General features: G+C 48.8%; 3 protein-coding genes across 9 annotated transcripts; all 3 read right to left on the bottom strand.

The window, feature by feature from the left end:
• Positions 1-4,867: 4,867 nt before the first annotated feature.
• On the bottom strand, positions 4,868-10,065 carry LOC147190571 (zinc finger and BTB domain-containing protein 22-like). Its single transcript, XM_086137578.1, has 7 exons — positions 9,909-10,065; positions 9,189-9,395; positions 8,665-8,989; positions 7,922-8,265; positions 7,505-7,795; positions 7,143-7,328; positions 4,868-7,002 (listed from the first exon to the last, which is right to left on the bottom strand). The coding sequence occupies exons 2-7, from the start codon at positions 9,393-9,395 to the stop codon at positions 6,394-6,396; spliced, it is 1,962 nt and encodes a 653-aa protein (XP_085993704.1). The 5' UTR covers positions 9,909-10,065; the 3' UTR covers positions 4,868-6,393.
• A 301-nt stretch (positions 10,066-10,366) lies between these two features.
• Positions 10,367-16,899, bottom strand: LOC147190570 (carboxy-terminal kinesin 2-like). 4 transcript variants are annotated; one of them, XM_086137627.1, is made up of 16 exons: positions 16,667-16,899; positions 16,029-16,128; positions 15,542-15,595; positions 15,387-15,470; positions 14,802-14,982; positions 14,322-14,487; positions 13,731-13,898; positions 13,548-13,661; positions 13,238-13,324; positions 12,957-13,154; positions 12,250-12,414; positions 11,947-12,085; positions 11,301-11,440; positions 11,051-11,124; positions 10,779-10,854; positions 10,367-10,670 (listed from the first exon to the last, which is right to left on the bottom strand). In XM_086137627.1, the coding sequence occupies exons 1-16, from the start codon at positions 16,742-16,744 to the stop codon at positions 10,626-10,628; spliced, it is 1,869 nt and encodes a 622-aa protein (XP_085993753.1). In that variant the 5' UTR covers positions 16,745-16,899; the 3' UTR covers positions 10,367-10,625. The 4 variants fall into 4 exon arrangements, with proteins under 4 accessions (XP_085993753.1, XP_085993751.1, XP_085993755.1 ...); XM_086137625.1 differs by having other exon boundaries at positions 13,548-13,898; XM_086137629.1 differs by lacking the exon at positions 16,667-16,899 and having other exon boundaries at positions 13,548-13,898; positions 15,542-15,683; positions 16,029-16,644.
• Positions 16,900-17,624: 725 nt separating this feature from the next.
• LOC147190569 (zinc finger protein 362-like) lies at positions 17,625-27,321 on the bottom strand. Of its 4 annotated transcripts, none has more exons than XM_086136910.1 (12): positions 26,397-27,318; positions 25,474-25,860; positions 24,321-24,615; positions 23,616-23,738; positions 23,344-23,495; positions 22,934-23,010; positions 22,621-22,845; positions 21,146-21,313; positions 20,917-20,995; positions 20,481-20,639; positions 19,954-20,291; positions 17,625-19,857 (listed from the first exon to the last, which is right to left on the bottom strand). In XM_086136910.1, exons 2-12 carry the CDS (start codon positions 25,534-25,536, stop codon positions 19,737-19,739), a joined length of 1,800 nt encoding a protein of 599 aa, XP_085993036.1. In that variant the 5' UTR covers positions 25,537-25,860; positions 26,397-27,318; the 3' UTR covers positions 17,625-19,736. The 4 variants fall into 4 exon arrangements, with proteins under 4 accessions (XP_085993036.1, XP_085993038.1, XP_085993039.1 ...); XM_086136912.1 differs by having other exon boundaries at positions 19,971-20,291; XM_086136913.1 differs by lacking the exon at positions 21,146-21,313 and having other exon boundaries at positions 26,397-27,321.
• Between the last annotated feature and the right edge of the window lie 677 nt (positions 27,322-27,998).

Below are 27,998 nucleotides of genomic sequence, written 5' to 3'. Positions count from 1 at the left end.
GTGATGTCGGTGTGGCTTCAATACATCACTGACACTCAGATGGATTACAGATGGGTTTTTTTTTTTATTACAGCACTGCAACACAGCATGGCGGGAGCGATGGTGAAGCCGCATTCAGTCTCCAACGATGATCACTCTGCATTCCTCGTGGCTCTAACTGACCACTAAAATCTTGTTTCCACTCTTATGAGAAAAGAATATATATACATGTACGTGTGTTATCGTACAGTATTTTAACCAAAGCATTATGGTAGAACGTCTAAGAGTTTTTGCAACGAAAAGAAAGAGAAGACATTCACTGGCGTTTACGAAGTGTCTGTGAACACACCACAGGCAGCAGAGACGTGGCCGCGGCGAATTGCGGATTCGCCCTGATAATGCGGTCAAATAAATGAAAAATAACGACATGGACAACAAGATACAGCAAAATTGACAATAAATAAACATTACCTGCAACACAGTGTGGCGGGAGCAATGGTTGAAGCCGTGTTCCATCTCGGACAACAATCTGCGCAACAAACGAGCATTTGCCAATCAACTCAACACGTAAAAAAATTCAGTGGACTAAACGTCACTTTAAGAACGACACAGAAATCAATGCGCGCTGGGAACAATTAAGGGAACTAATGGAGCACGCCGCGCAGCGGTGTAAGAAAACCAAATTGAAATATTACTCTAGAACTGTGAATCGATCCGCACTAACAACGGGTCGCGACTCACCACTTAGCTTTCGACGTTAGCTCTGACTGACGCTACGGCGGCAAGCAGGTGTCGCACGGGGGGCTCTTGCGTCACTTCCGTCAGCCATGAATAAAGTTTGTGTCACTTTGTTCCAAGAATCGAACCCATGTGAGGCGGACGTGCTAAACCGGTCGCTCAATGTGTCTCCCTGTAACCGATTAAGAAATGTATTGCAAAGCTTTGAATTATTGTTACTTACAAAGTACCAATGTGTCCTTATGTTTAAAAAGCTCTGGGCGTCACAGGAATAGATGTACAAATGCATTTATGTGCTTCATCTATGCTGGGCTACCAGCACTAATTATATCTTTTTTCTTCACCGAGTAAACCCCCCCCCAAAAATCTTTTTCATTTCTTTTTTTAGTCATTAATGTACAAGTAAAAAAAAAAAATCAATGGCTGCTTTTGTGCCAGGACTCATGACGCATGTGAGCAAGATCAATGGGGGGTTGGCAAGAAGGAAGCTCCCAGGGTTGTATTTTTACATGTTATTTTTAGCCGCCGAACCGAGACAAATGCGTAAGTGAGACTTCAACAACATGATGCAAAAACACGGACGACGCAAAAACAAAGGCACGGAATGATCTGTGCCTTTGGCGACGGCCAAATATTTTGTTGGCAGGCATTTGCAAGAAACGGGCGACAGTAAACTTTCGTCATTCCTCCGGTGGGGCGGGACGCACTTTGGCGGCGTGCTCACAATCTACTTTTGGCTCAACGTGAAACCGATAGGCTGCTTAGGGTGCAGTTTACACTCAGCTCAACTCAACGGGGCTGAGCCCCCCCCACCCCCGTTCACTCGCGATCGACTTGGGACCAGACCGCCGGCAACCGGTCGATCGCGCACCCCCGATGTACAAGTGGCGGTGCAAGCTTTTCCCTGAAAGGTCACGATGAGCGCGCACTCAAGATGTGCTGCGAAGACATCTCCCAAAGTGTCTTCGGGCGTCACCGAGTTGTCAGAACAGAACACACGTGAGTCAGTCTGACTGTCAACCTGCCGCTTCCTCATCAAGTCGTCATGGTGACATCCCAAGAAAGAAATCCCATCCAATAGATGGAGCACGACGAGCGGCATTGTCATTCAACATTTTGATCGTGGCGCGTTGGGCGCAGGTAACAGACCGCGGTGGGCAGCGATGGCGATTGCGGTGTATGAATCACGAAAAAGCCCTTCTGGTGCTTGTTTGGAACATCTCCTGCAGCGATGACATCACGCAGAGCTTGCGTGTTTGTTCTGGGAGGCCGCTATGGCCCGGTTCTTACGTTTCTGGACACTGCTTCGTTTGGTTTTGTTTGTTTTTTGTTTTTTAAATCTACAGGCCAAATTTTGAAGACAAAGCCCACCGTTTCCTGCTATGTTCAGAAGCCCGCCTCGACGTAATTTTCGAGCGGTGCGAAACCACGCATTCCACGGCGTGTCAAATAAGTGGAGTGAACGGGATTCCTTTAGCACTCGCAACGTGATTTCCCTCGGGGTGAATTGCAAGGTTTCGGCTCTGTGCCTCGAATGCAAAGGACGAATGGCGCAGAACGAGGCTGCTTTTGGCCGTTCTAATTACAGCGATGGCGAAGAGTGGGAAGTCTTGCGACGGATGACTCCCCGACATCGTTCTCTTCAGAGCCGCCACCAGCCCACGATGGCGCCGGACCAAGTTGTCATCCATGGGTGCTGCGTGACGTGCGCGACGGCACAGCAGGGCTGGTCGGCGACGGTTGGTCCCGAGCCCGAGCTCACGTGGGAGGAGGTGTGATCTCATTCGTCATTTAAGTGGTGCTTCGTCGTCACACAGCGCCTTGTTGGCCAGATGTCTTCGTCACGGGGGGGGCCTCAGACAAATCCCGGCGTCTTTATTTCGGGCCCGACGGATGCATATTTCCAGTGACATTCCGCGCCAACGCCGCCGCCCACAAATTTGCAAAAAAGCAAGAGCAATGATGTAAGACATCATTGGCTCTTAAGCGATCAGTCCTTTCCATGTACCCTTTTTTGTCTTTGTGACTTTGAAACAGTCCTTTCTTGGCCAGATGACTGCAACGCACTTGACTTTGGAGTCAACCGACCCTCCGTGAAGCATCTCCACCTGAGATTAAAAAAAAAAAAAAGGCTAAGTAACTCTGCCTCAGTGTCTCTATCGGGTGACCTTTGCCGGTCCAAAGTCCAAATTGAGGAGGACGATTGCAATTGTGACAATGAAAGAAACAAGAATCCACAGAAGTTTGTCATTGCAAACACTTTTTTTTTTTTACAACTCACCTTTTGTCTCTGCCACGACGTGATCCCTCTCCCCCGGCCAGCGTCCATTGTGGTCAGCGACGCAAATCGGGCCAGGGCGTCATTTAGCGACTTCCAGGCCAGCCGCGAGCTCCTTTCCCGGCGGAGGAGTTGGCAACACCGGGTGAAGGCTTTCCTTAAGGATCAACATCTGATTTCATCAGCTCGTACGACGCAGTCTGACAGGAGAGTCGGGTCTCGAACGCGCAAAGCTGAATCTTTGAGAAACTCCGCTCGTTTCGATCTTTTTTGCTATCAATAAACTGGGAAATTGTTCCGAGGTCAAAGTTGCATCCGAGCGTGCGCGTCACAATGGCGACGGCCTTTTGACGAGACATCGCGCGTCACCTTTTTGTGTCGTCATTTTGATGCTCTAAAAAGAAAGCACATTTTCAACACGTCAAAGGGAAAAAAAAACAAAACAATCGGATTGCTCCTTTGATTGACATGCCGAGTATGGTACTCACCACTCTCCCCGTGAAAGGCATCGCCATGGTAACCAAACTTGACAAACGGAGGCCTCCCGAGCTTCTGCAAGGGTTGTCGGTGCGGCGATTCAACGGCCTAAATGACTCTCGCTGGCCAGAATCTTATGATTTCTTTTTTTTTTCCAGGAAGCACGCACAACGGACACATGGCCGAAATCTGCCTCGGCGAGACGGCATTTATGCCGGCCGTTTCATCCGACGCTCTGCTCAATGGTATCGTTGTCATCCACGATTCGGCTCCATCGTGAAACGTGGAAAAGAGTTTGCGAGCGTGCCTCGACCGTCCGCCGCAATGACAATGACCCGCATCGACCGTCATTGTCCGCCAGAGCCTTCGCTTCCGGCTGCGGCTCAATAGCGAATACTAATGTCATAATTACAGTCACCCGGCAACAGGAAATGGGCTGCCCTCGACGGGGAGCCGAGAGAGCGGACGAAGCCGCACGCTGCGCCGCGAACACGGAAGCGACCCTTGCGCTCAAGGCCTCACAAAAGGCTTCCGGACGCAAGGGTCGCTTCCGGAGGAGGGCGAGCGCGCAAGAAAGTTGAAATGATATTTAGCTGATCCCGACCCCGCCTGGAAATCTCAAACTCTTTCACCTCTACAATATAAACACACACACACTCGGTACATTTTCATCCATCGTATAATTCACCGGGAGTGTCGGCATCTTGGCAGACCGAGCTCGATCGGTCGCAGATCAGCGCGACGTGTTGCTTTGTCCCATGTTCGAGAGCGCCCAAGAGAAATGGCGTCCATACAAACCGAAATACTTCCAATTCCGTACGTTTAGATCTTCGGCTCTCGTGAGACGATTTTAGGGAAACCGGCGGAGGACTGAGGCCGGCCGGCCGGCTACAAGAAATACAAAACGCTGCCAAGAAACCCTGTGCTTGACTTTCACATCCTCGGCCTGAGAGAGATATCACAAATTGACGTGTACTCCACTTGTACACGTCCCGACAGCTGAATTTTTCAATTTTGGGACAATAAATCAATCAATCGACCGGAATCCTTTGAAACCTGAAATGCTACTTTGATCGCTCTCCTATGAGGACAGCATTTTTTTTTTTTGTGAATAAGTCCTCCGCTTGGACAAACTCAAACGTGGAGTTTTTGACTCCCATTTTAGCGCCACTGTTAAAATTGGGAAGGCCGCGTGGGGAAACCCAAGTCACCTTTCGGAGCCCGCTTTGAAACGCTGAGCGTTTTAAAGGCAGCGGTCACGGGTTGTTACGCTCGGATCTTTCCTCGATTTCTTTCGCATGCCACGAGGAGTATTCGTAGCGTGACGAGAAGGAGTGAGTACAAGTGCGATGGGAGGACAAGCAGGGAGACGAGAGAGGTCAACATTTGATTGCCTTGATCGGGATTTAATTTTGGCACAAACAAACGGACTCGCAGCCTCCCGCAAAATATGTGTCAAGTATGTCATTACCCTCCCCCCCCAAAGATAATAAACAAACCAATAAATAAATAACCAGTAAAAAAAATAAATAAATGGATGATATGTGTCAAACGCAGATTAACACCAGCCTGCAAAACGGGACATGCCATTTGATATTTGGACATCTTTGTCTTGAAGTGGCGGACTTGGGACTCACACACACACGACAGTTTGTATTTTGGTTGTCTGATATGAGCAAGATAACATTGAAACCAAAATGCCGACATATTAACCCAAGCGTCGTGCCCTCGCTGAACACAAAAGAGAGGGCGGCATTTTGATGAGCCCCAAGAGGGGTCGCTTTTCAAATACATTTGCGGCGAGCGGCGCCGCCTCTGCCGACTCGCCTTCCATCAGCAGCAACAGGAATGGGAATCAAATCAATCATCGTCATCGGCAGCGGCACTTTTTATGAGAGCCAGCGTGGAAACAAAAAAGAAAAATCCTTCCCTCTCACGCCTAACCAATTTCAGGGGGGAAAACGCAGCAAAATGGATCCTAGCAAAATGACAAAGACTAGTGCTCAGCAGGCCTGACATTGCCCATCCCCACTCCAGTACGACACATTTTCTTCTTGGAGTTGCTGGGGAGGGAGAGGGGGAAAAAAACTGACAGCAGAACGCAGCACAAGTGGGAGAAGTCAAACAAAATGTTCAATTCAAGTACGGGAAGATTTTAAAAAGAGCGCGCAAGCCGAGATGAAAATCTCCCATCAAATCAAGTCGATTGCACGGGACCTCGGGGGCCACTTTGGCTCCGTGATCTCCGCCTAGCAACAAGCCAGGTCCACACCTGCCCTGATCTACATTTTTAAATCATTTACAACTTCTGCGGTGAAAAAGGTAAACGTCACGCACATTTTCTTGAATCCTCGTCAACACATTCTTGCCTCCTAAGCAATTTCTTTCCCATCAGAAGCCTGAAAAGGAATCTCCTCAAATATCCAATGGACATTTTCTTTGGACCAACGTTCCTCAAAATACATTTTGTTGAAATCCTTTAGCCATCTTGACAGCTTAGCCAGCGTTAGCGTTAGCGGCTACTAGCTTCCTGTATCTACTGTCACTGGTTGGCTGGTTTGGTCTCAATGTGATGAGAAAAACAACATATTTCATATTTTAGTGTCATACTATCCAACTTTTAGCCGATTTGTCTGATGTAAAGTGCATTGTAAATATATCATCTAGAGGTCGCATGCAATCACTAGCACTCTCACCAGCAGTCACCTGTGGGTCTCGGCAATCTCGAGCAGACACTGGCTGTGGTTGGCAGTTAGTCGAGAAGTCACCAGCTCTTGTTATCACTCGCTCATGATGATTCGTGGTCCCCCGGTGTTCATTAGCTATCGTTTTCGGTGGCTAGCGGATATTTGCAGTCACTCGCGCAGTCTCCAGCGGTTGTTAGCTGTCGTCGCTAGCGCGCGGACATTCGCGGTCAGTTGTTAGCCGTCGTCGGCGAGATCGGTGCACACGCTGTGCTCCGACGGCAGGCTGCCAAATATCCCCGACGCGGCGCCGGTAGCGGCGTGATGGAAGCGCGGGGACGTAGCGGACACGCCACCTCCTCGCAAACCTCCTTCACCCGGCGGCAGGAGGAGCTGCGGGCCGGGGAAGACGTCGGCGACATCGTTGCCGCCTCCTCCACGACGTTCGCAGTGCGAGCGATGTCTCATGAAGCTGTCCCGCCACATAAACTTTCTGCCGCATCCGGCGCAGTGGTACGGCTTGAGCCCCGTGTGCGTCTTCATGTGCTCGGTCAGGTGATGCTTCATCTTGAACTTCTTGCCGCACACGGGGCAGTGGAAGGGTCTGAGGTCCAGGTGCATGTTGATGTGGCGGTCCCTCATGCTCTTGTGCGTGAAGGTCTTGCCGCAGTGGCACATGAAGACTTTAGCCGAGCCGACGCCGCCGCTGACGCCGTCGCCTCCCGGGACTGCGGGCCCGTGCTCCACACTTTTAAAAGCGCCGCCGCTGATCATTCCACCGAGAGGAGGCGCCGCAGCGTCCATCGAGAGCGTTGACGTTTGCCCGTAGACCAGGATCTGGTTGCCCTGCAAAATGCCGTGACAATTTCTTTTTTTTTTTTCCATAGAAATGTCTGATAGCGTTGAATTTCGTTTTATTTGTCAATTTTCAAACTGATTGGACAACGCGTGCATCATAAAACATTCCCGAAAGAGAAATGACTTACCTGCATGTCCAGAGGGAAGAGCTGGGTGCGGGTGGGAACCTGACCCAGGAGGCCCGGCGCGGCTCGGTTGGCGCCCTGGCTCGGGGTCGGACCCGCTGAGGAGTCTTGGAGTTGCTGAGCTAAGGTAGCGTCCAGCAAGCTGCTGGACAACTTCAGGAAGTCCTCGGAAGACTGGCAGTAGTCCATCTGGACGTGAGATATAATGTTGACGTTTGTTTCTTATACTGACCACAACAGATGCTGACTTTTAATGCAATTCTAGGAAAAATTAGATGGGGGGGGGGGGGGGACATTGAATTCAGGGCGTCTCTGCCTCTTGGACTCTCACCAAGAGCAGACGAGTCACCCCGAGCGTCTCTGACCTGCGCTTCGGCGTCTCCTCGCCCGCCAGCCTCTACGGAGAGGGTCCGCACGTGCGAGATGGCAAAGTCACCGGCGTCCCTCTCCCGGCCCGACGCCAGCCCCCTCTCGTCGTCCTCATCCTCCTCCTCGTCCTCCTCGTCCTCCGCCGCCTCGCCACCTTCCTCGCCCGACACCACGATGAGGTCGTGGTCCTCGGGCCGCTCGGCTTTGACCACCACCCACTGCTTGCGGGGCATGATGCTGGGCTGGATGTAGGCGGTGCGTCTCTGCGGGGACGCGTCCCCCCTGACCTTTGTGGGACAGACGAGCGGGGAAAATGATGCTTTTCCACTGATATAAGTTGAGCAGCCTGAAATCCAGAAGGTTCGGGGAACAAGTTGTAAGGTACCTCAACGAAAAGTTTTTTTTTTTTTCACCTGATATGAGGAAACCCCAAAACTGTCACTGACGCCCACGTCCTCCTCCGACACCGAGTTGGATTTCTTCCTCGCGCTTCCTCCTCTCTTCTTGTGCTGGTACGCCGCCGGCTCCTCCTCTTCTTCCTCCTCCTCCTCCTCCTGCTCCATCATGTAGGCCTCCTCCCCAGACGGCGTGCCGTAGCCAGGCGTGTGGCTGGCCATCGCGCCGCCGCCTCCGCCTCCCCCGGCCGAGGTCGTGGCCGCCCCGGGGCTGAAGTAGTTGGTGCTGCTGGGAGACTGGCTCTCGTTGGCCGACGGAAGGCTCGGCGGATGGGAGACTCGCAGGGGCTCCTGAAGGGTTTCTAACACATAAATTTGGAAAAATTCCATACTCATTCTCCAGTGGTAGGGCGGCATCGAACAGCGACACAATCAGGAATTCACGATGTGACACAAAATACCGTCTTCGGTAGTTTGCGACACAAAGGAACCATCTTCACAAAAATAAACAAAGTTCCTTCACTTGAGGCGCATCAAAATTATCAGCTACTAGCCTAAGTAAGGCAATAAAAAACTTGTGTGACGTGCATTTTTCGGTCCCTTGCACTCTTACTTTGAACGCAATTACTTTTATTTTGCTTTGTTTGTTGTGCTAATGAGAATCTGTTCCAGACGACTATAAATTCAACAGTTCTCAAACCAACTATAAAATAGCATCAGTGTCCAATATCATACAAAATTTATGCAATCATATTTCATACTTTCCACACTTGCGTAGGAAGCCTGCATGTCTTGGGACCCCGCCGGCCGAACTTGATCCCGACCAAGACCACTGCAATTAGTTGAGCCGCCACCGCCGCCACCTCCTCTCGCACTTCCCCCCGCAGACCTGCCCTCCTTGAGGAGTTCTGTGCATTTGTCCACAATGTGCCACATCTGCAGGACGCTGCCCACGGTCAGGTAGTTGACGATGTCCTCGCGCAGCATCCTGAGCTGACCCGTGTAGGCGCAGCGCAGCACGCTCTCAAACGCCAGCGGGTCCATCACAGCTGGGATGGACACGCTGGACATGTTCTTCAGCAGGACCTTCAAAGCACAGGATGACGATCGGCGTCATGTCTTTCTGTTACCGCCGGACGATTTGCTTCCAATTACTAGTTTATCATCACTCGTCGGCAGCAGAGTGGCGAATGAGGTTCAGAGTTTGGGCCAGAAATGTGATAGGTCAACCTCACATTTTGATTAGGATTTGTTTTTAATGAGAGATGTGTGACACTGTTCTCACCTGGTCGTGGAAGTACGGCGAGGAGGCGGCCAGGACGCAGCGATGGGCCTTGAACACGTGACCTTGGACGTGGATGGAGAGGTCACACAGGCGACCGTCCTCCCTCTGCTGGTTCAGGCCGTCCAGCACTGAGGCCTGGGAGCTCGGGAAGCACACCTGCACCACGGAATCGCCGCTGCTGCCCACTTCCACCGAAATGGACTGCATCTGAGGTGATCAAAGACGTGGTATGTACTCAAAAAAATATATGAATACAATAAACAATTGGACCTTAATTTATCTATCTATGCCAGTGACATACAGTGACAGGCAGAGCAATTAAATGCTCGAGATAGCAGAAGGTAAAAAAAAAAAGCTGACTGTACACCTGTTAATTTCAAACTGCTGAATTTTGTAAAAATGATCAAACCCATTTCATATTCTGTTAATCTGAGAGTAAACTGAGACAAGGCCATTACTGATTAAGCACATGCTTTTACTGATATTTTTCTTTTATAATTGTCCAAATGTAACATGTATATCCTCCAATAAAATTAGCTGTCAACAAAGTGTGTTTACAAACCACAACTAAAATATTGTTGTCTGGCAAGATAATTTTAAAATACAAATTTTGATACAATCCCTTTCCACGTACATATGTGCCTTTAGCATGCTAGCAGGTTAGCTATTGTAGCCGCCACAAACTAAAAAATGGAGCACCGCCCACCCGTCTTGACCGACCTTCTCGTCTTTTCTAGCCCGAGAAGAGCCCCGCGAGCCGAGCCACGGCGGTCGTGCCAGTCGATCCCGGCGGTCGAACCAGGCGCGGAAATTTGGAAGGCATTTCTGGAAGATGTTTATCTTCCTTTTCTGCAGACGGTGAAGCGGCGCCTTTAAAATGGGCCAGGCTCACGACAGGGAGAAGAGATATATTAACATAGATATCGCCATTTTCTTTGACTGATAAGACGACACCTTCGCCATATTGGATGTGGCGAACAGGGATCTCTTGACAAGAGGGTAGACACTTGTGCCAGGGAAACGTTGAATTTTAAGGTTCAGGGTTTTTTTGGCTCCATAATTAGAGCCGGCCTAGCTATCAAATCGTTGGCTGAGAAATTTTCTGTGAAGATGACTGTATCAGAACTCGTCACTTTATAATATGCCCACTTGAAATGAAAACCACGGGATCAAGTATGAAGGGTGTGTAATGTATTTTATTATCAACCAAATATCCAAGACGCTTTGCTGAAATATGAAGCGACCACCTTAATGAAAAAGGACTCAGAAAGTCTTTTGAAAATGGGATTATAATAACTATTTGTGAATACAATGACATGGCCGGGGATCAATCAGTAACAATACCTTGGCCGAAGGTTACTTTTATTCGATTAAAAGGAAAAAAAAAAGAGAAAAAGTTGTCTTGGGCCCAAGAGTAGGGGCAGCGACCATTTTTGGCTACTTGCGGTTGGCGCTGGCGGTGCCGATCACGCAGTCGTTGACCTGCCAGGGCAACAGAGACAAAGACATCACGTGAGGAAATCTGTTCCTCTTGTCATCCTACGTAAACTGAAGTCACAAAATGTAAAACGAGGCCAGGGTCAGGCTCACCTTGCTGGCGAACCTCAAAGAATTGAGCGTTTCCCCGAAGCTATCCGCCTCTGGAGCAATGTTGACGAACATCAGACTGGAGAGAAAACAAAAAACTAAGTGGCTGAGCAACAGTTAAGAAATAAATAAACAAGAAAAATAAAGACAAGAAAACCTGCGTGTTTCATTTCTTCATTCAGGTTATGTTTTGTGTTTCTGTGCAAAATGTTTTCAAATATGTCCTGGCTTTGAGTCCAGTAATAAGTGAAAAAGGAATCAAAATTTGTCCTCACGTTTTGCTGTTCCCGCTCAGGCAGCCCTGCAACAGGTAGGTGAGCTTAGAGTTCCTGTAAGGAATGTAAGTCTCCTGCAACACGCCAACAAGTGCTCCGTTAGGTACATGAACACGTGGCATGACGACTTCATTTGAACACCGTAGAAGCATTTCGCTTCAAAGTGGTACCTCTACGTCAAGCGCATCTCCAGAAATTGCTTTCAACGTCCGACGACTGACAGGAGAGAAAAACGGGATTGCTCACTGACCTTGTTGGCCAGTGCGGCGATGACGATGCCCAGGTTGGACAGGGAGCCATTGATGGCGGTCATCTCTTTGAAGCGCTCGCCCTGGGACTGACTCTTCAGCATCCGCTCACTCCCTGCTAGGTCCACCAGACACAGGGTGGCTGGGCACACAAGCAAAATTTAAGATGGTGATAGTGTTTAGGAAAAATAAAAAAAAAACATAACACCGGGTCGTGAAACATTTCTTGACAAGATAGCGAGGTGAACAAAATGCTCATTCATTTGTGACCTCTGCTTGCTGAATGCTCACGCAGTGCAGAAAATAACTAAGAAATAGCTCCTATGTTACAATGTTTTGAACTCTATTCGTGTAGGATGTAATTCCCACAGGAATTGATTCTTTATCCTCTGTGAGGAATGACTAAAATCAATGTTGCTGACTGAGAAATGAGCGGTTTGTATAACCATTTCGGGATTTTACTTCCCCCCAAATATGGACACACACACGAGCAGCACAATGTTTTTTAAATGAAGTCCAATATGATCATGTTTCTAATAAAAAACACATTCTTCCATTTTTCGGGCTCCATGGGGATTTAAGCTTGGCACACAAAGCATACGTGCGACGGCGTGCATTTGAATCCGTCGTAATCAGTCAAGCACTCACAGCTGCTTTTGACATCCCTGCCCACGTTGACGCCCTCAATGTCGAGCTGGAAGACAGAATGCGAGCGGGAGGAGCGGTCGTTTTGGGTCGTCTGGGCCGTGGAGCGGTTCTGGTTGGCCAAGGCGATCAAGCACAGGACCTGCGGTGGTCAGAGAGACAGCCATTAGCTTGGTCCATGTCGTGCTAGTGTTGTGTGTGTGGGGAGCCTGTTGACCGTCTGAAAGTTTGGCTCTGGCGACCCATAGCAGGGGAAATGACACAATTTACTGCCTACAGAGATAGACTCCGCGGGCAGGGGGGTACCTGGTGCTCATTGGAGACCTTCTGGTAGGTGAGGTTGGTGATGGTCATCTTGTTGCTGGTCGACTTGCGTATTTCGTGTTCTGGCCTCTTGCTGCCCTTGCCCGCGTAGAGCAGGTCGCGCAGGCACTCGTTGTAAATCTCCACAAAGCTGGCCGTGAAGGAGAACTGCCGGGAGGACAGTCTGAGTGCATCGCTGGCCGGGGACGAGCGATGCACATCGCCTGCTGCCAGGCAACTTTGACATTTTTACACGTCATCCAATACACAACAGAGAAAGACAGATGGCGACACATGCTCACAGGCAGACGGCACCAACACACACTCGTTCGTGGAATGATCCAGAAAGGCACTCATGAGCTCAGAGACGCAGGCACCCAAAGACAGAGACAGAAAGACATCCAAAGATACGCACTCAAAAACAGAGATAGAGATCTCTCTCTCTCTCTCTAATATTGTATAAAACCTCACTGAAACTCCATCTCCCGTTTATAAAACTAGCTAATTCTAGCGAAGATGGCCTTCGTTTCTGTGTTTGTCAATTAACACCACATACGATCTTGCGGGCTTGATTTGAAATGGATTTGCTGTACATACGCAGTCACAGATGAGCAAGACAGACAAACAAAAACACCTCACAACCCTCAATGAAAAATCCCAAACGATTTCCACACAGTCAAAGACACAAACATGCGAATCAACCAACCAACCTCCCAGCCTTGGGCGGCAAGCTTGTGGGTGGCTCTGAAGATCTGCTGCACGGCTCTGGGAATCATGCCGCGGGCCCGGTGGTCCTCGGCCCCCTCCATGGTGTACGTCTTGCCGCTTCCCGTCTGGCCGTAGGCGAAGCAGCACACGTTGTAGCCGTCCAGAGCCGACTGCACCAGCAGGGAGATCTCCTCAAACACCTGCTCGGGACCGAGGCGGAGAGGCAACCGGATCTTAGTCAACGGCCGTCCCGTGGGTTGGGGCTTGATGGCCGTTGGCGTACCTCCTGCTGGGTTGCGTCGGGGCCAAAGACGCGATCAAAAGTGAAGTTGTAGTTCTTCTGCGTCTCGGTGGTCTTGCCTGTGTGAGACTGAGAGCAGACATGTCAGAGTTTTTTTTTTTTTTTTAAGCGAGTGTTTCCCTAAAAATAAATAGACATCGTCCCCAGTAACTGGACAGCGATGCCCCCCAATGTAATGAAATATTGTTTCAAGTGTACAAAGTCAAAAAGTTATTTTCTTCACCACACTCCAAATGAAAAACGACTCCAACGCTAGCCAGCAGAACCCGGGTTGACCCGCAGCCTTGCTCACCTCCTCCGTTTTGGCCAGCGTGATGGCCTTGTCGTCGTTGGCTGGCAGCTGGATGTGTTTGCCCAGGCCGCCGCTCACTTGGGGGCGCACTCGGCAAAACACTCGAATGTTGCCCTGGAAGCAATTTGGGAAACATTGAGCGGAGGCTACTCGCATGGTATGCAATCCATCAAAGGGACTTGCCTTGAGCTCCTGAACCGTGTTGTGGAGCTGGCGCCTCTCCATCTCTCCCGCGTGGAGCTCGGACTCCAGGCGGGCCGAGAGTTCCTTGAGCGAGCGCACCTCCTCCTCGGCGGCCCGCAGGCCAGCCTGCGTGCTGGCAAGGGTGGAATCCTGCACCGACAGCCTCATCTGGAGCACAACGCAGCGTCCACGTTGGCCACATGCCACACTGTTTTGTTTTGACCGACATTCTTTGTCTTGGGTTGTAAGAATTTCAAAAGGCCCAAAAAAAGTGCCAATTTTAAAGAGATGATATCAGCTGAGCCATTGGCAGGATGGAAAATATGCTCCCCAAAAAGTGTGTACGTGTGTGTGTAGAGGGGGGTCCAATTTTTACTTGACTTCCCTCTATTGGCTTATAAGAGAAAAAACATAACTGTCAAGTTTTGAGTTTGCAAACTAGCTTTTTTCTTCTTCCAGACAATCTAAAATAAATAATTACAAATGTGTAATAAAATAATCAAATTCAAATGAAAATTGGTAATAAAAAAATAAAAATCTTTCATTCGTCCAGTTCAGGACTGGACAGTTCAGCTTGCGGACGGGCGTCACCTTGAGGGTTTGGATCTCAGTCTCTTGACTGTCGCGCAGCGTCTCCATCACCCTGTTTTTGTCTTGCAAGTTGTTGAGCTCCGCCTGCAGCATCTTCTTTTCGCTGCTGACCCTCTCCAACTCCTGCTGGACACCGCAGAGAGCCTGCAGCCTTTCCCGGTTCTCACTGGAATTACAAGGCAACCGTACGGTTGGGGCTTTCTTGCGCGTCAAATTTGGGAGTGGGACAGCAAACGCTGCACCACAGTGACCGTCATGTGTTTTTTTAAACAGCAACTGCAAGAGTGCAGAATGGCGCTGCATCGAAAACATTTGGAAGTTGCTCCTAAAACTGTGGAAGAAGAACTGCCCGAGGCCACCGTGAGATGACAGCTTTCAATAAGCCGGCAAGAGAACAAGAAAAGAAAAATATCATACAAGAGAGAAGCAACATGACTTTGGCCACAAATCGAGGTGCAAAACCCTGGCGTGTGTCCGCACCGGAGGTCCTTCTCCATCTCAGCCGCCCTCGATTGCAACTCGGCAAGGGAGTCCTTCAGATTCTCTCTCTCCAGGTTGGCGGACTTCAATTTGGTCTGGTAGCCCTGCATCTTCCCTTTCATGTCGCTGACCTTGCCCTTCATGTCCCACGGGAGCCTGCGGGGGGGCCCCCCAACGCCGCCTACAGAGCCAAACGATTGTCAGACAGAAGCCCACCCAAAACCCCCTTGGTTTTTCCTAATGTGCACTTCACGTGTGACTCAACTTAGTCTCCAACTCGGGTCCGAAACCGGACAGCGATTTGAAATTGGACCGGCAAATTGGTGCCGTTGTCAACTCTAGTTTCTTTCATCTTTGAAAGTCATTTTATAATTCATTTTGATTCTGTGGCTTTTGACTCAGCATGAGACCTGATTTTTAGTTTGACTGTTTTTGTGCTTTCTATTGTACTGGTTATTAATGACTTGTTTTATTGTTTGTTGTATGAATGATTTTGCTGCATGTGCAGCACTTTGTATACAGCGGTGGTTGCTTTCAGGTGCTCTCGAAATACACTTGAGTTGAGCTTAATGCGGTTGCCTTTACCTGCTTTTGGCTCAGAGGCGGCCACCCCTGCTGTCATTTTGCCTCCCTTTGCTACGGTCGATGCCACAGTCGCTTTGAGGACGCCTGATGGGTAAGATCAAGCGGCAAAGTCAGCCAGAGCGCCGGGTGAGCGTCAACTACCCACCTCCTCTTACCCCTGGAGGGGCCGACGGCCACCGTCGCGGCTCCGACACCTCGCATCGGCCTGGCTGCGGAGGAGACGAGGACAGAGGGGGAACTTCAATCACACAGTGGACGCCTTAAAGCAGGATGAAAATCGCAGTGGATTCACTCGCGCTGTAATGATACACCCAAAATCACGGTTCGGGGTGCGCCTTAGTGTAAAGTTCACCTTTCTGTGCAGCCAGGAAACAAAATTGGGTTTTTGCTCAATTTTAAAGGCAAATTCAAAAGTGTTTTAGGAAACGGCAACATTTGTTTCAACAATGTGAATTACTAGCAGCCCGTCCTTCTACCGAAATGCACCTGCATTTAGGTCGGATCCTTTTATGGGTTAGCTTTGAACAGATCTGAAACCAATGAGTTTGACACCTGCCGCTTTAAATTAGGACCGAGCGAAATAATCTGCCGGTATTTGCGATTGGAGGGCGAATGAGAGTGTCTGACCGGGAATGAACTTACAAACGGGTGCCCTGGTTGCTGTGACGGGTGCCCGTCTGGTGCCCAGGACGGTGGCAGCGGCAGGCGGCTTGACAGCCTCCGGCTCCTTCCGGGACTTCTTCTGCGGTGGTAAACATTTCAAATCAAACCTTTATTTAGACATCCATTCATCCATCCATCCAGACAGACGTCAGTGTGGGCAGCGCATCACTGCAATGATATGTGGTGGCTCACGATTGTACTGAGTTTGGGTGTCTTGTCGGAGATCATGCAAGCGAGCTTGGCGACACGCCGATTTCGGGGGAAAATGGAACCAGTTGAACAATCACTCGAAAGTGTGGCAGGGATTACAACTGGAACGGTTTCTTAAGGTGCAAATTTAGGGTGGCATTTAGCCATTGAAGACTACATGAAAATGAGCCGGCGCATATTTGTCTTCAATCGATTACAATTGTATCGGTTGTTTCAACTGTTTGCGTCTTTCAACGTGTTGTTTTGACATGAAGCTCCGTTGAGTTGTTCTATTTTGAACAGCCCTCTGGCTCGGCTTCGGTTGCTTGCTCTCTAACTGAAACTAAATTACCTTGAGTGCACGTCAAGAGGGCTCAATTTCTTCATCCCGCGCGTGAAACGGAGAGAAAACGGCAAAGGTGTTTTACCTGAACAGGCTGCGCATCCGGAAAGTTCTCCGAGTTGGCGAGGACCCGCTTGTTCGCCATGACCGGCAGTCGAGACATGTCTCGCTGGCTTGAAAGAACAGCCAAAACGTCGTCAAAACACCGCGGATGCTAGGGAACTAAACAGAGTTAGAAACGTGAGCTTCGTGAGTACAAACAACTTTTCCCGAAGTTAAAATGTCCTGGTGCGGATTTGCCTGCGAAGTCTCCGGCGGTTAAAATTTGAACGGCAACTGTTTGAATGGCGCCGCAAATGGGCTGTCGTGATTGGCTGAGCCCGCATCTGACCGCGCCTTCGCTTTTTTTTTTTTTGGACGCCTTGTTTTTGTGTTCGGAATGCACCACGCGCCAAAGGGGCGCTGGTGGTCGTTTTTATGTGTTCACTCTGAGTGGCCTCATTCAATTGACTAATACCATCAAATTAGGATGTCTTTATTATGTTGGGCTTTTGATTGCGTCACGTTTTCTAAGCAAAACAATACAGTCCGTCGATATTATTAAGCTCGCAATCGCCGACCACGTGATCGGTTTGAACTTCATTTGGGTCATAAACACGACCGACGTCCATCTTAAAAGTTTTAGCACTTTTGTTGCTAGATCAGGCGACTTTTCGGACGGAACTAGCAACCCCGCGTCCAAAAAGCAGCAAATGTAGCTATTTTTAGCAAAAGTGACCCAAAAATGCTAAAATACACCAATTTCTCCTTGAAGCGACACAAAATACATTTTTGTTTCCGGGTCAGAAAAACAACTGTCCAGCTGCAAAAAGTGTGTTGAAGTAAGTTTTCTTTTTTTGTCCAAGAAAAGTTCAGAGTACAAAGCTGGTCAGAATGTCTCAAATTTAAACTCACAGTAGCGTTAAAATCTGAAAACTGTTCAACTTAATGGAGCCACGGCAGTTGAAAATCACGCACAGCAAATAAAACCACATTAAGCTATGAAAGGTGAACAAAAACATTTATGAAATCTGTTTGCCAACTTTATTCTCAAACAGTCCCACTGGGTGAGCATACAGTATGCTAAAGAGCGGCATGGCTCATTGTGTTAGCATCAGCCATAACTTGAATGGTAATTCATAATTTTTCCTATCCAGACAATGGATACACGCAGGAAAACGTGTGGCAGCAAGTGAATCGAGATGAACAAATATCGTAAATTGTATTCACTGTCACTTCACATTGCCAAATATTATCACCGTTTGTTGATCATTCCAGTCCAAACATCATTTGATAAATATCACTATTTTTTTTCTTAAATTCCAATGCACAGAAAAAGTTTTTTATTGTGTCTTAAAAAAAATTAAAGGGGGTGGGGTAATGTTTTTCACAGGACATGCTTCCCTTTTGCAGAAAACTCTTATGTACAGCATACTGCCATATAATAATAATGCCTTTAAGTTGATAATAGTGTGGATAACATTTGCAATACAATTGTAATGAGAGTCATAGTATGCACGAAAAAGCTTTTTTTGTGTGTGTTTGTTTTGTTTAAGATTAATAGTAACAGTACCTGTCAGCCATTTTGTCATACAATCATGATTTCCCCCAACAACTGGCTGCTGAAATGTTGCGACAGAGTGTCACAAACGTTTCTATTAGTTAACAATAAAAACAAAAACAAAACACTGTTCCTCTCTTCACATTCACACTCTCACCTCTGTCTGCCGGTACAAAAATACGAACATATTAAAAAAAAAAAAAAAAAGTACAGGTGACAAACATACAGGGTTTCAGGCAAGTGCTTAGTTCGTGAGCCCTGCCCGGTTTAGTGCATTCGGCAAACGTCCCTCGACAGCCATTTTGAGCAGCCGGCGACAGGACTTTCGTCTTTCTCGACGCACGTGATGATGCCTCCTGCAAGGACGACAGACGCTACCCGAGCTCGCCACAGTCCCGTTGACAAGATTCAGGTATTCGTACACAAGAAGGTAAGAGTAATTCAATTCCCCGGAGAAGAAGAAAGATACGTGGAGAACGCTCCGTTTCAATGTGTTGCTGCTCCGTTTGCCAAGCCCAAGTTCTTTACAGGTTTATAATGACCATGACACAGGCGTCACCAACGTGTTACAAACGGAGAGCTGCTTCCGGCACAACCAGATTGATAGGCACTTCTGAATGAACAAATTTGCGTGGGGTAAATCATCTCGTCGTTGCGCCGGCTAGGGTGTCTCCACAAACGCTATGGGTTGGGTCATGCAATACAATACAGACCGTTGAACTACACTATATTTAAAAAACAAAACAAAAAAATCAATGTTTCGTTTACAACAAACAAGTTAGTTCATTGTCAAGTGTCACATTTTTTTAAATGAATGGCATCATACAAAAAAAAAATTACTAGGGAGCTATTTATAGAAAAGGTCCTCAGGCTACTCAAAGTGGTGGGGGGGTGGGGGCCATGTTGGTGACCCTTGAGAAGCTAGCAGACTTTTACTAGATGAAATTATGTGGTTTGGTTGAATATTTTGCCGTTTCTTTCGTGTGAATATATGACGTTTTTCTTCTCCTCTCTTTTAAATCATATATGGGGTCTCTTGATGATTCCCAAACAGCGCGCCGTGAGAGATTATCAGAGGTGCGGTGGAAATAGGCCATTTGCGTTCATTTGTCCGAACATAGTTAATTATGAATCAATCGATTGATGCAAGTGACTTATAATGACAGCCGGAACTCTTACATGCGTGTGCTTCCATGAAATGGCAGAAGGCACAAGACACCTGCCCATTGACGTGTTGCCATTCGAAGAACGGATCAAGTCAGGCCGGCATTTCACACCAAGCACGAGAATTAAAATGAGTTTGTTGAGATTTCATTGTGTCGACTTTTGTGACATTCATTTGGTGGGGTGTGGTGTGCCGAGAGATTTTTCACATGAAAAATGGCTGCCTTTGCTCAAAATCAGCTTGGGGGGAAACATCTCTGGGTCTGGGTCTGGGTCCCTTGTAGGATTAGATTTTGCAACAAGTCAGTCATGAATTCCGCCCCGCCTCCTAAGGTAGCGTCTGTATTTCGTCCAAACAAGGTGAAACCACAACTCTGAAAAGTCTCTCACCTCATGGGAGATAGAGAAGCCGCTTCTGATTTGGGCAAACAAACTGGACACGGCGGGCCTCACTCTTCCTTAAAGCTTCTTGGTCGTGGTTGTGAAAACACTGCGCGTCTTTAGGTCGATCCCTTTGAGAGTCACACAGAAATACAGGTAGAAAAGCCAGTCCTCTTGGGGATTTCTTTTTTTGTTTTTTTAACGCGGAGTCAAGTCTGGTTTCCTACGAGTTCATGTGCTCCACCTGGATGGCGGACGTGGACACAGTGAGGCAGAGGTCTTTGTGGTCTGCCACGGTGCCTGGTTTGTACTGGATCTCGCCGGCTGCCACCGTCTTGTACTGGTGCAGATCGAAGGGGCACGGGATGACTCCCTCGCCGGGCTGCTGGTATCCGCCGGGGGGGCCGGCACTGTTGGGGTTGGCCGGGCCCTGCAGCGAGCCGCCCCGACCCCGGCCCCTGCCGCGTCCGCGGCCCCGGCCGCTGGAGCCGTGGCGCTGCGCCTGTTCGGCCGCCGTGAGCGCGTCGGGGTTGTGCTTCCTCATATGTTTCATCAGGTACGTCTCCTGGGGGAACAAAAGCGTGAGAGGTCAGCGTGACGCTGATGGACGGGAGGGCGTGAGACTCCCCAAAAACGTCGCCACGCCGTATCCGAAGCTCGGGTTTTAACTCAAACTTGGGCGACTGCTCGTAACAAAAAAAAAACCTCGTAGGGCGGGACACTTGTTAGTCAGTTTCATCACTCTGACCCGTACCGAGGTGTAGGAGCGGTTGCACAGGCCGCAGGAGAACAGCTTGGCGTGTTTGACGGTGTGCGTGGACAGGTGCACCTCCAGGCTGGCGGCGTCCGTGTAACCACGGTTGCAGTTGTGGCACTTGAACGGTTTGTCCTTGTTGTGCTGCCGGCGGTGAGACTGCGGCACAACAATGGCAATCAATGGCAAATTTTAATCAGAGATGGCATCATGCAGCCTTAAATGTTTGTTCTTTTCAGCAACAACGTTGAACCACAATTCCAAAGTGATGCCAGATTGCCACCGATTCATTTTCATTCGTCTTTCGTCGTCCTGGCGCATGTCGGATTAAGGTTGTTTCTGCGCCCCTCCCTGCAAGTTTTTTCTTTCCTTCACAGTGGAGCACCAACTATTTGGTCCACGCGAGTGACTGAGTGGGTGGGCATATTTGCACTACCTGCAGGTTGGAGAGCTGAGTGAAAGCTTTCTCGCAGCCGGGATGGTTACACTTGTACGGCCGGTCACCCGTGTGAATCCTGGGAGACACACAGACAGACACACCACAAATCCTGAGTGGACTCATACGGCAAGAACAACAACTTCCTGCGTCCTGCCGCTTTTTCTTTTGCCGCGGAGTCCACCGCCGACACCCCCGCGGCCCGGTCCGATCCAGTACGGTCCAGTACCGTGTGTGCTGTTGCAGGTGGCTGAGCTGCCTGAAGGTTTTCTGGCAGTAGGTGCAGCTGTAGGGCTTGGCCCCGCTGTGGATGCGGATGTGCTGCGACAGGTAGCTGGAGTTGGCAAAGGACTTGGAGCAGTGGGGACACTTGTGGGGCTTGGCCTCAGTGTGGTTGCTGACGCGGGGACGGCCACGTAGAGTGGTGGCGGGGGGCCGGGGGGGAGGCGGGGATGGACCCAGGGAGAAACATACATGGGAGAGAAAGAGAGAGAGAGAGAAAGAGCGAGAGATCTTTAGGCCGGAGCATGACCAAACTTCACAGTGAACTCAAGAGCAAATCATGCGTTCAAGTGATTTGGTTTGGGCTCATTTGCGCCATGTCCGACTTTGGAAAACACAGAAGTACAACAGAAGCAAGCACAGTCAGTCACGCTTCTCTCGCTCTCTCTCAGTCTCGGTCTCTCGGCCTCCGTTCGGAATCACTCCCTATGCACGACAAATTGAAACCCATCAACGGGGAGGCAGTCCAGACCCACCTGCCACAGGTGAATGCAAAGGAGACCGAATACAAATCAAACGTCTTCATAGTTTTAACCCTCCCATGCGCTTTCAGCACAATCATAACACATTTACACGAATCAAAACACTTTTTTGAAAGTGTTCCATTGTGCTCGAAAACCAACCAAGATGCACAGCGTGCTTGCTTCAAGCAGTTTGTCGCACCTAGTTGAAGTGTACTGTTAGCCTGACCCATAAAACAAAACTAAATGAAGTACTGTTTATTAGAATAAATGTTTTTTACACAACAATGATCAACTAGACCATCTAATTTAATCGCAAACCTGCGAGCTTGATGCTAACACGTGCTGCAAAACACCACCGACAGGCTAACTGGCTAATTAGCATCAATGTGATGAAAATGAGAAACCTTCACACAACTGCTCTTTGAACACACGCAATGCATCGAAAGAGAGCCTAACGCATGACTCATGCACATCATCTTGATGCTCTGCAGGAACAGTAACGAGGGTTGGAAAACTAAAACTCTCATGTGCCTACGAGAGCACAGCTTTGAATTTCACCAGATTGCGACGTCACGATTGGGCTCATTCAGACACGAACAGTTTCTCCGCCCACAACTTGGCAGTAAGGTTGGCAAATGGCGCAAGTGGTACTCCGGTAGTGGCCTGGCAGTAGCGGGGGCGGCGGCTCATCTGCATTGGAGTGGACCGCCCCCTCCAAACAGGCCAACTCCTTCATCTTTGGGTGATTTTGATGCAAGCATGCCCATGACATGTCTGTTACTAATTGCCTCTGCTGAGTGGCCAAAGCAGATCGAAGAGGATGCCTTTCGGGACGATGAACAAAATGTTCTTTGGAAAAAAGAGAGCTGCATCTCCATTCGTCTCCCTCAACTCGCTCGGTTCGGGGGCCTCATGCACAGCAAGGCGGGCACATGCATGGTGTGAAAAGGTCGGGTACCGTGTGTGCTGCTGCAGGTGGCTGAGCTGCCTGAAGGCTTTCTGGCAGTAGGTGCAGCTGTAGGGCTTGGCCCCGCTGTGGATGCGGATGTGCTGCGACAGGTAGCTGGAGTTGGCAAAGGACTTGGAGCAGTGGGGACACTTGTGGGGCTTGGCCTCCGTGTGCGACTTGGCGTGAATCTGCATGTCCGACTTGCTGAAGAACGTCACGGCGCACATGCGACACCTTGAAGGTTGAAGGGGGGGGGGGGGGGGTGAAAACTTTCACAGGCCGAACGCTCGATCATTGTTTTTCAGATGTGTGAAGCCACAACCTGTAGGATTTGGGGCCCTCTTTACTGGAGTGGTCGTCCTCGTCGTTGGAGAGGTCGTAAGGATCGGCAGAATGATGCTGGAGAGGATAGAAAACTCTTGAGAAACATCGCAAGAGCGCAGAGGAACGGGTGAACGTAAAAAAGGCAAAATGTTTGGTGGGTTTTTTTTTTTTTTTAACCAGTTGCCATTGGTATAGTGAATCCATTGTATGCTGGTTGAATTTTGTTACTCTTAGTGGGCCTGGATGATATCTGGTATCACTTGCAATGTGGTGTGAGTGATCTACTGATGTGACACGAGCGGAGGTGATCTGACAGTGGCAATGTGGATGGCAAAGGACCCCTCAAATTCACATTTTTTTTGCCGCAAGTGCCCAAGAGGGCCAGACGGCAAAACTACAGAGGCGTACCTGGCCCGTGGCGGCCAGGTGGGCCAGTATTAACGCATCGCTTCCTGGAGGAAGGACGCTGCTCGTTCTGCTCATCGTCTGCTTGCTCTTCCTGCCCCGCTTGCCCGGCGTCACCATGACGGCGGGGGGTCCTGCCGTGTTGTTCTTCTTGTCTGCGGACACAAGCATCAGCTCGCCATCTATCCCGGCGATATTCGATGCCGTCCTATCACCCAGCCCTGTGCCAGCCCAAAGAGAGAGAGAGAGAGAGAGAACCCTTGCCACAACTTCACCTGCGTTTGAGGGGTGCACGGCGGACACGATCATGGTGGTGGCCGAGTGAGGCCCGGCCACAAAAGACTGCGTGGAGGCGGTGGGCACCAGCGTGCCCGGGGGAGTGGTGATGACCAGGCCCGCTGGCAGCAGACCAAAACCAAAGTTAGCTCAAACAACATGAAGTTCATGAAATACAACACAAGAAGTTCCATTTGACATTTAAAAAGCATCTCTTGCCATGACTACCGAAATCACAATCAACGCGCGACAGTGTCAACTTGCGTTGATGTCAGGCAAGGAAGAACCTCCGGTGTTTACTTTTGCTACAGTTTGACTTTAGGGTTTGAATGACTTCAGAACATGTACCAATACTGTCACACAATCTCATATTTATTACTGGAGGTTCGAGCAGTCGATTTAGATCCGGTACATTGTGATTAAGCCAGAACAACGATGTCATTAACAGCAGTCATTTTCCCAAACTATTTGTCATTTGACAATGTCCGAAAATGTACACACATTTATACATTTATTTTAAAATACATGGGAAAAGGACCTCAAAATTGTTCCCTCCCCCCCGCATCTTAAAAGTGCAATATTAGGGGAGGGGTTGAATCGCAATTGGATTGTCGGATTAAGTGATGAAGTGGATTTTTTTTGTTTTGTTTTGTTTTGAGGTCGTTGGATGCCAGTCGAGTGTCGGTAATGAAGCGTCCGCTCACCCGCGGTCATGATTCCAGTGGAAGGGACGGGCACGACAGTGACGTTCTGCGATGTGTGCGACTGGTTGACGTGTGCGCCCATGGATGCGCTCCCTCCTCCTGCCGAGCCGCTGCCCTCCTGTTTGGTGACCACCCGCAGTCCGGGCCCCGCCTCCGCTGGGCCGGGGATGGCGAGCACCGCCGTGGGGTAGTGCGGGGCGGCGGAGGACGCGGCCGAGTGCGGGAACGCCGGCGCGCCCGGCTTCTCAGTGCCGAGCTGCTCCTTGGTTTTGTTCAGGAACATGGCGCTCTCAATCTAGAAGGGGGGGGGGGGGGGGGTTGGTGTTGGTGGGGACGAGCGCAGGGGTGGGGCGGCAGGGATGGCGGGAGGACAAGTGAGGGGCAGGGCATTGAGAGGAGATTGGAGGAAGCGGGCGAGGCAAAAACATGAGGATGAAGAATGGGAAGAGCAAGGAGGACATGGAGGAGAGAGAACAAACAAACAAAACAAAAAGTGAGATGCAAAGAGAAGAAGCAAACAAACAGAAGTGTGAGGAGAGCTCCGAGAAATGAGAGGAGAGGGACAGGAGTAGGGTTGCAAACTTCCAGGAATTTTCAAAGTTGGAAACCTTCCATGGGAATCATTGATGATTAACCAGCGATTCACCAAAGTGACGTCTGGCTGGAAATTGGGAAGTGAATGATCGTTGAGGAAAATATATTTGAGCATATTGAGTGAAGGAGCAACGACACGCTGTTTTGGAATGCCCTTGCATCTGGGCAAGGAAAGCTTGCGAGTCTGCGCGAGCGTCCACTTATGACGAATCCATATGTTCACATTTACACTTGAATGACACGACACCTCTCCAATACTCCCCCCCCCCTATAATTTCCATGGAAAGTTCCCAATTTGGAATATTTCCTCAATTCCCGCGCTGAGCTTCCCACGGAAATTTTACCGGCAATGTTCCACCCCTTTGCAACCCTAGACAGGAGTGGTCATGTGAGTGGCGGAACCGTCAAAGAAGTCACATGAGCGACGCGAGGGTGGCGTGCGTGGCAGAGCGGAAGCGTCGGCATGGACATAAAACTGCAAGGAATCCTGGGACATGGAAGAAACATGCCACGACACCAGATGCATTCAAGACAAGGCCAACAATAAGTTTGTCTCTACCTGTCCTTGTACAGTGGGGACGGGAGACCAAAAGTAGGACGAGTTGAAATGGGATTCGTCCATTATTTCTGGAATTGAAAAGCAGCACACTTAGAAAACACCTCGACCCCTCCTCCTTGTACGTTCCAGAAACCCCCTCAAGAGATGCAAATCCACAAAGTAGCAGCCATCCATTTGAGGATTTAGTTTAAAATAAAAGCTTGATGCACATGAGCATGTTTTGTTTCTCGGGATGGGTGAGAACTGATACTGGCCTTACTTTGGGCTATCGAGTTCTCGTAGAGGCTGTCGATAGGCAGCCACGGATACTTGGAGGAGGACGGGGGGTGAGGGGGGCATTGAATAAGGCGCTTTATGTGGCAGTTTCACATATCAGCAAATCATTATCTAGGTCAGAAAAAAAAAAGTCTTTATTCACAATGTTCACCGCACCAAGACTTGTGAAAATTAGAGGACTACAGTAGTTCAAGAGTTCAAATTCAAGTAATATGAAATACTTTCGTTTTTTTCTTAATGTATCTCCTCAAAACTTGACACTTTCTACAACTCAGGGATCCTCTTCTCCGATTGGCTGGCAACCTTCAGTTAAAAATTTGTACCGATAAGTTTCCATGGGAAGTCAAAATCACGGGGGCTTGTGTCCGAGTCAACGCATCAGAAGTACTGTGATGTGCATGCAAATCTTGATTTAAATTGCACAAATGGAACATTATATGTGAGAAGACCAGAGTGTCAGGAGTAGAATTGCTCACATAGTTTAGCAATCACAAAATGTCTTCATGAAATTTTTGGTATGGAGGATTTGAGAGCCGTTATAAGTGCTTATTTCATTTTGCGTCGTTTTGGAAGCGCCACAAAGATGGCAGTCACTTGTCAGATTGTAAATAAAATTAAATGTGAAAACAAAAACATTTCAGACCTACCGCAAAACGGGGAAGATGAACCGTGATATGGCGAGGGACAATTGGACGGTTTATTTTCCTATATGCAAGTACAATGTTAATGTTGGTTACAATTGAATATGAACTATAAGGGCTGCAAGTAACAATTATTCAAATTAGGAATTCATCTAGTGATTATGTTTCTAATTAACCGATTAACTGTATTTAACAAAAATATTAAAAAATATTTTATAAATGTTCGACATTACTTGTAAGCAAAGTCATTTCATTCCCTTTACCAAATCAGGTAGAGTGACGTAGACGCATTATTATTTATTTTTGTACTTAGTGTAGTATGTTGTTTGGTAACCACTAGACTAGACTACAAAGGCAGAGGGCTAAACTAACATGTCTGTTTTTGTCGACTCCAAATGAATCTAATTGATCGGCAGCCAGTTAAAAGTATGTGGAGCATTATTGGCTATTGTATGCAAATTAAACGTCTCCGGCCACGAGCTCACCAACAATTAGCACAAGCTGCGAAAATATTACAGACACCGTTCTTATTGTAAGGGGGAAATCGGTTGATGAAGAGCTCGACGTCCCTGCCAAGAACTTTACAAAGAACCACGATTGTTAGCATGGCTAGGCTAAGCTAAGCTAATCAGGCTAACTTGCCCCCATCAATTTTCTGCTTTTGTTCGCTAAACCTACGCGGAGGCCGCGCCATCGGTGTGCTTTGCTGGCTAAACACAAACACCCTCGCTGGCTGTCTGGCTCACTTGGCTACTCGCTGCTCATCGCGGTGAGAGAACATAAAAAAAGAGAAAAAAAGTGTCGTATTAAAAAAAAAAAAAAAAAAAAAGGGCAGGCAGGGGGAGAAAAAAACCGCCGACGCCGTCGTCGCCTCGCCAGGGAGACCAATCTTCATGCAGACTTCCGGCCGCTGGGACGACGACGGCGCTCGCAGACAGTCGGTTAACAATCGACAAATGACTCCGGAGGTAGTTACCGGTGAAATGGACTGGCCTTCGGCTCCGCGGAGGTTCCTCGGGTCGGGACAGTTGAGAAAGTTTATCCAAATCAGCCCCTCTTACCCCTCGAATATTCCTTTTTTGCCCCCCTCTTCGCTTTTTTTCACCCTCCAGCTACCCGCCAGCGTCAAATTTGGACATAGAGGAACACGTGCAATTCCGCTGGGTTCTTTCAAAATAAACCAAATCATAATGATCTTAAAAAATCTGAGGCAACTAAAAACATTTCAAGTCATTCATTCCAAACGTGAGACATTCTGTTTCCCAAGTACAGACATAAATCTTTTATCAAAAGTGTGATTTTGTGTGCTGGGCACCCCGATGATGCGTGAAGGTCGCATTTGGGACTGTAAAACTAAACCTATTTCTTACACTCAAAGGCAACTTTACAAAAATGCGAACATCAGTACGGTGCCTTCCGGTAGATGAATATTTCTCTCTCGCTCTCGATATATATCGCGACTGTGTGTGCGCGCGTCCGCATCAGTCTATGCTCTTGTGAATTTTATGGCACCTCTCTTTATTTCAAGACTACGTTTCCTTAAAATAAACCGAGTTTACTACAATAATTAAAACGTCAACAGGATGTCTTCTAGCCTGTGAATTGTTA

This window comes from Hippocampus guttulatus, chromosome 18, assembly GCF_054856545.1.
Source record: "Hippocampus guttulatus isolate MCC_2025c chromosome 18, RoL_Hgut_1.0, whole genome shotgun sequence".
Lineage (NCBI taxonomy): Eukaryota > Metazoa > Chordata > Actinopteri > Syngnathiformes > Syngnathidae > Hippocampus > Hippocampus guttulatus.
Note: the sequence above shows the minus strand (reverse complement) of the source record. Positions and strands in the feature narration are given on the sequence as shown.

Coding starts and splice junctions, on each gene's coding strand:
- LOC147190571 (XM_086137578.1), bottom strand. CDS start 9,395: ATGCAGTCCATTTCGGTGGAAGTGGGCAGCAGCGGCGATTCCGTGGTG. Junction 8,266..8,664: donor TTCCTACGCAAGTGTGGAAA/GTATGAAATATG, acceptor TTTATGTGTTAG/AAACCCTTCAGGAGCCCCTG. Junction 7,796..7,921: donor TTGGGGTTTCCTCATATCAG/GTGAAAAAAAAA, acceptor TGTCCCACAAAG/GTCAGGGGGGACGCGTCCCC.
- LOC147190570 (XM_086137625.1), bottom strand. CDS start 16,744: ATGTCTCGACTGCCGGTCATGGCGAACAAGCGGGTCCTCGCCAACTCG. Junction 14,488..14,801: donor GAGATGGAGAAGGACCTCCG/GTGCGGACACAC, acceptor TTGTAATTCCAG/TGAGAACCGGGAAAGGCTGC. Junction 11,125..11,300: donor TCGCCGCACTGGCCAACAAG/GTCAGTGAGCAA, acceptor GGCGTGTTGCAG/GAGACTTACATTCCTTACAG.
- LOC147190569 (XM_086136910.1), bottom strand. CDS start 25,536: ATGGACGAATCCCATTTCAACTCGTCCTACTTTTGGTCTCCCGTCCCC. Junction 23,739..24,320: donor CACTGGAATCATGACCGCGG/GTGAGCGGACGC, acceptor GTCTGCTGCCAG/CGGGCCTGGTCATCACCACT. Junction 19,858..19,953: donor CAGGTGGAGCACATGAACTC/GTAGGAAACCAG, acceptor TGACTCTCAAAG/GGATCGACCTAAAGACGCGC.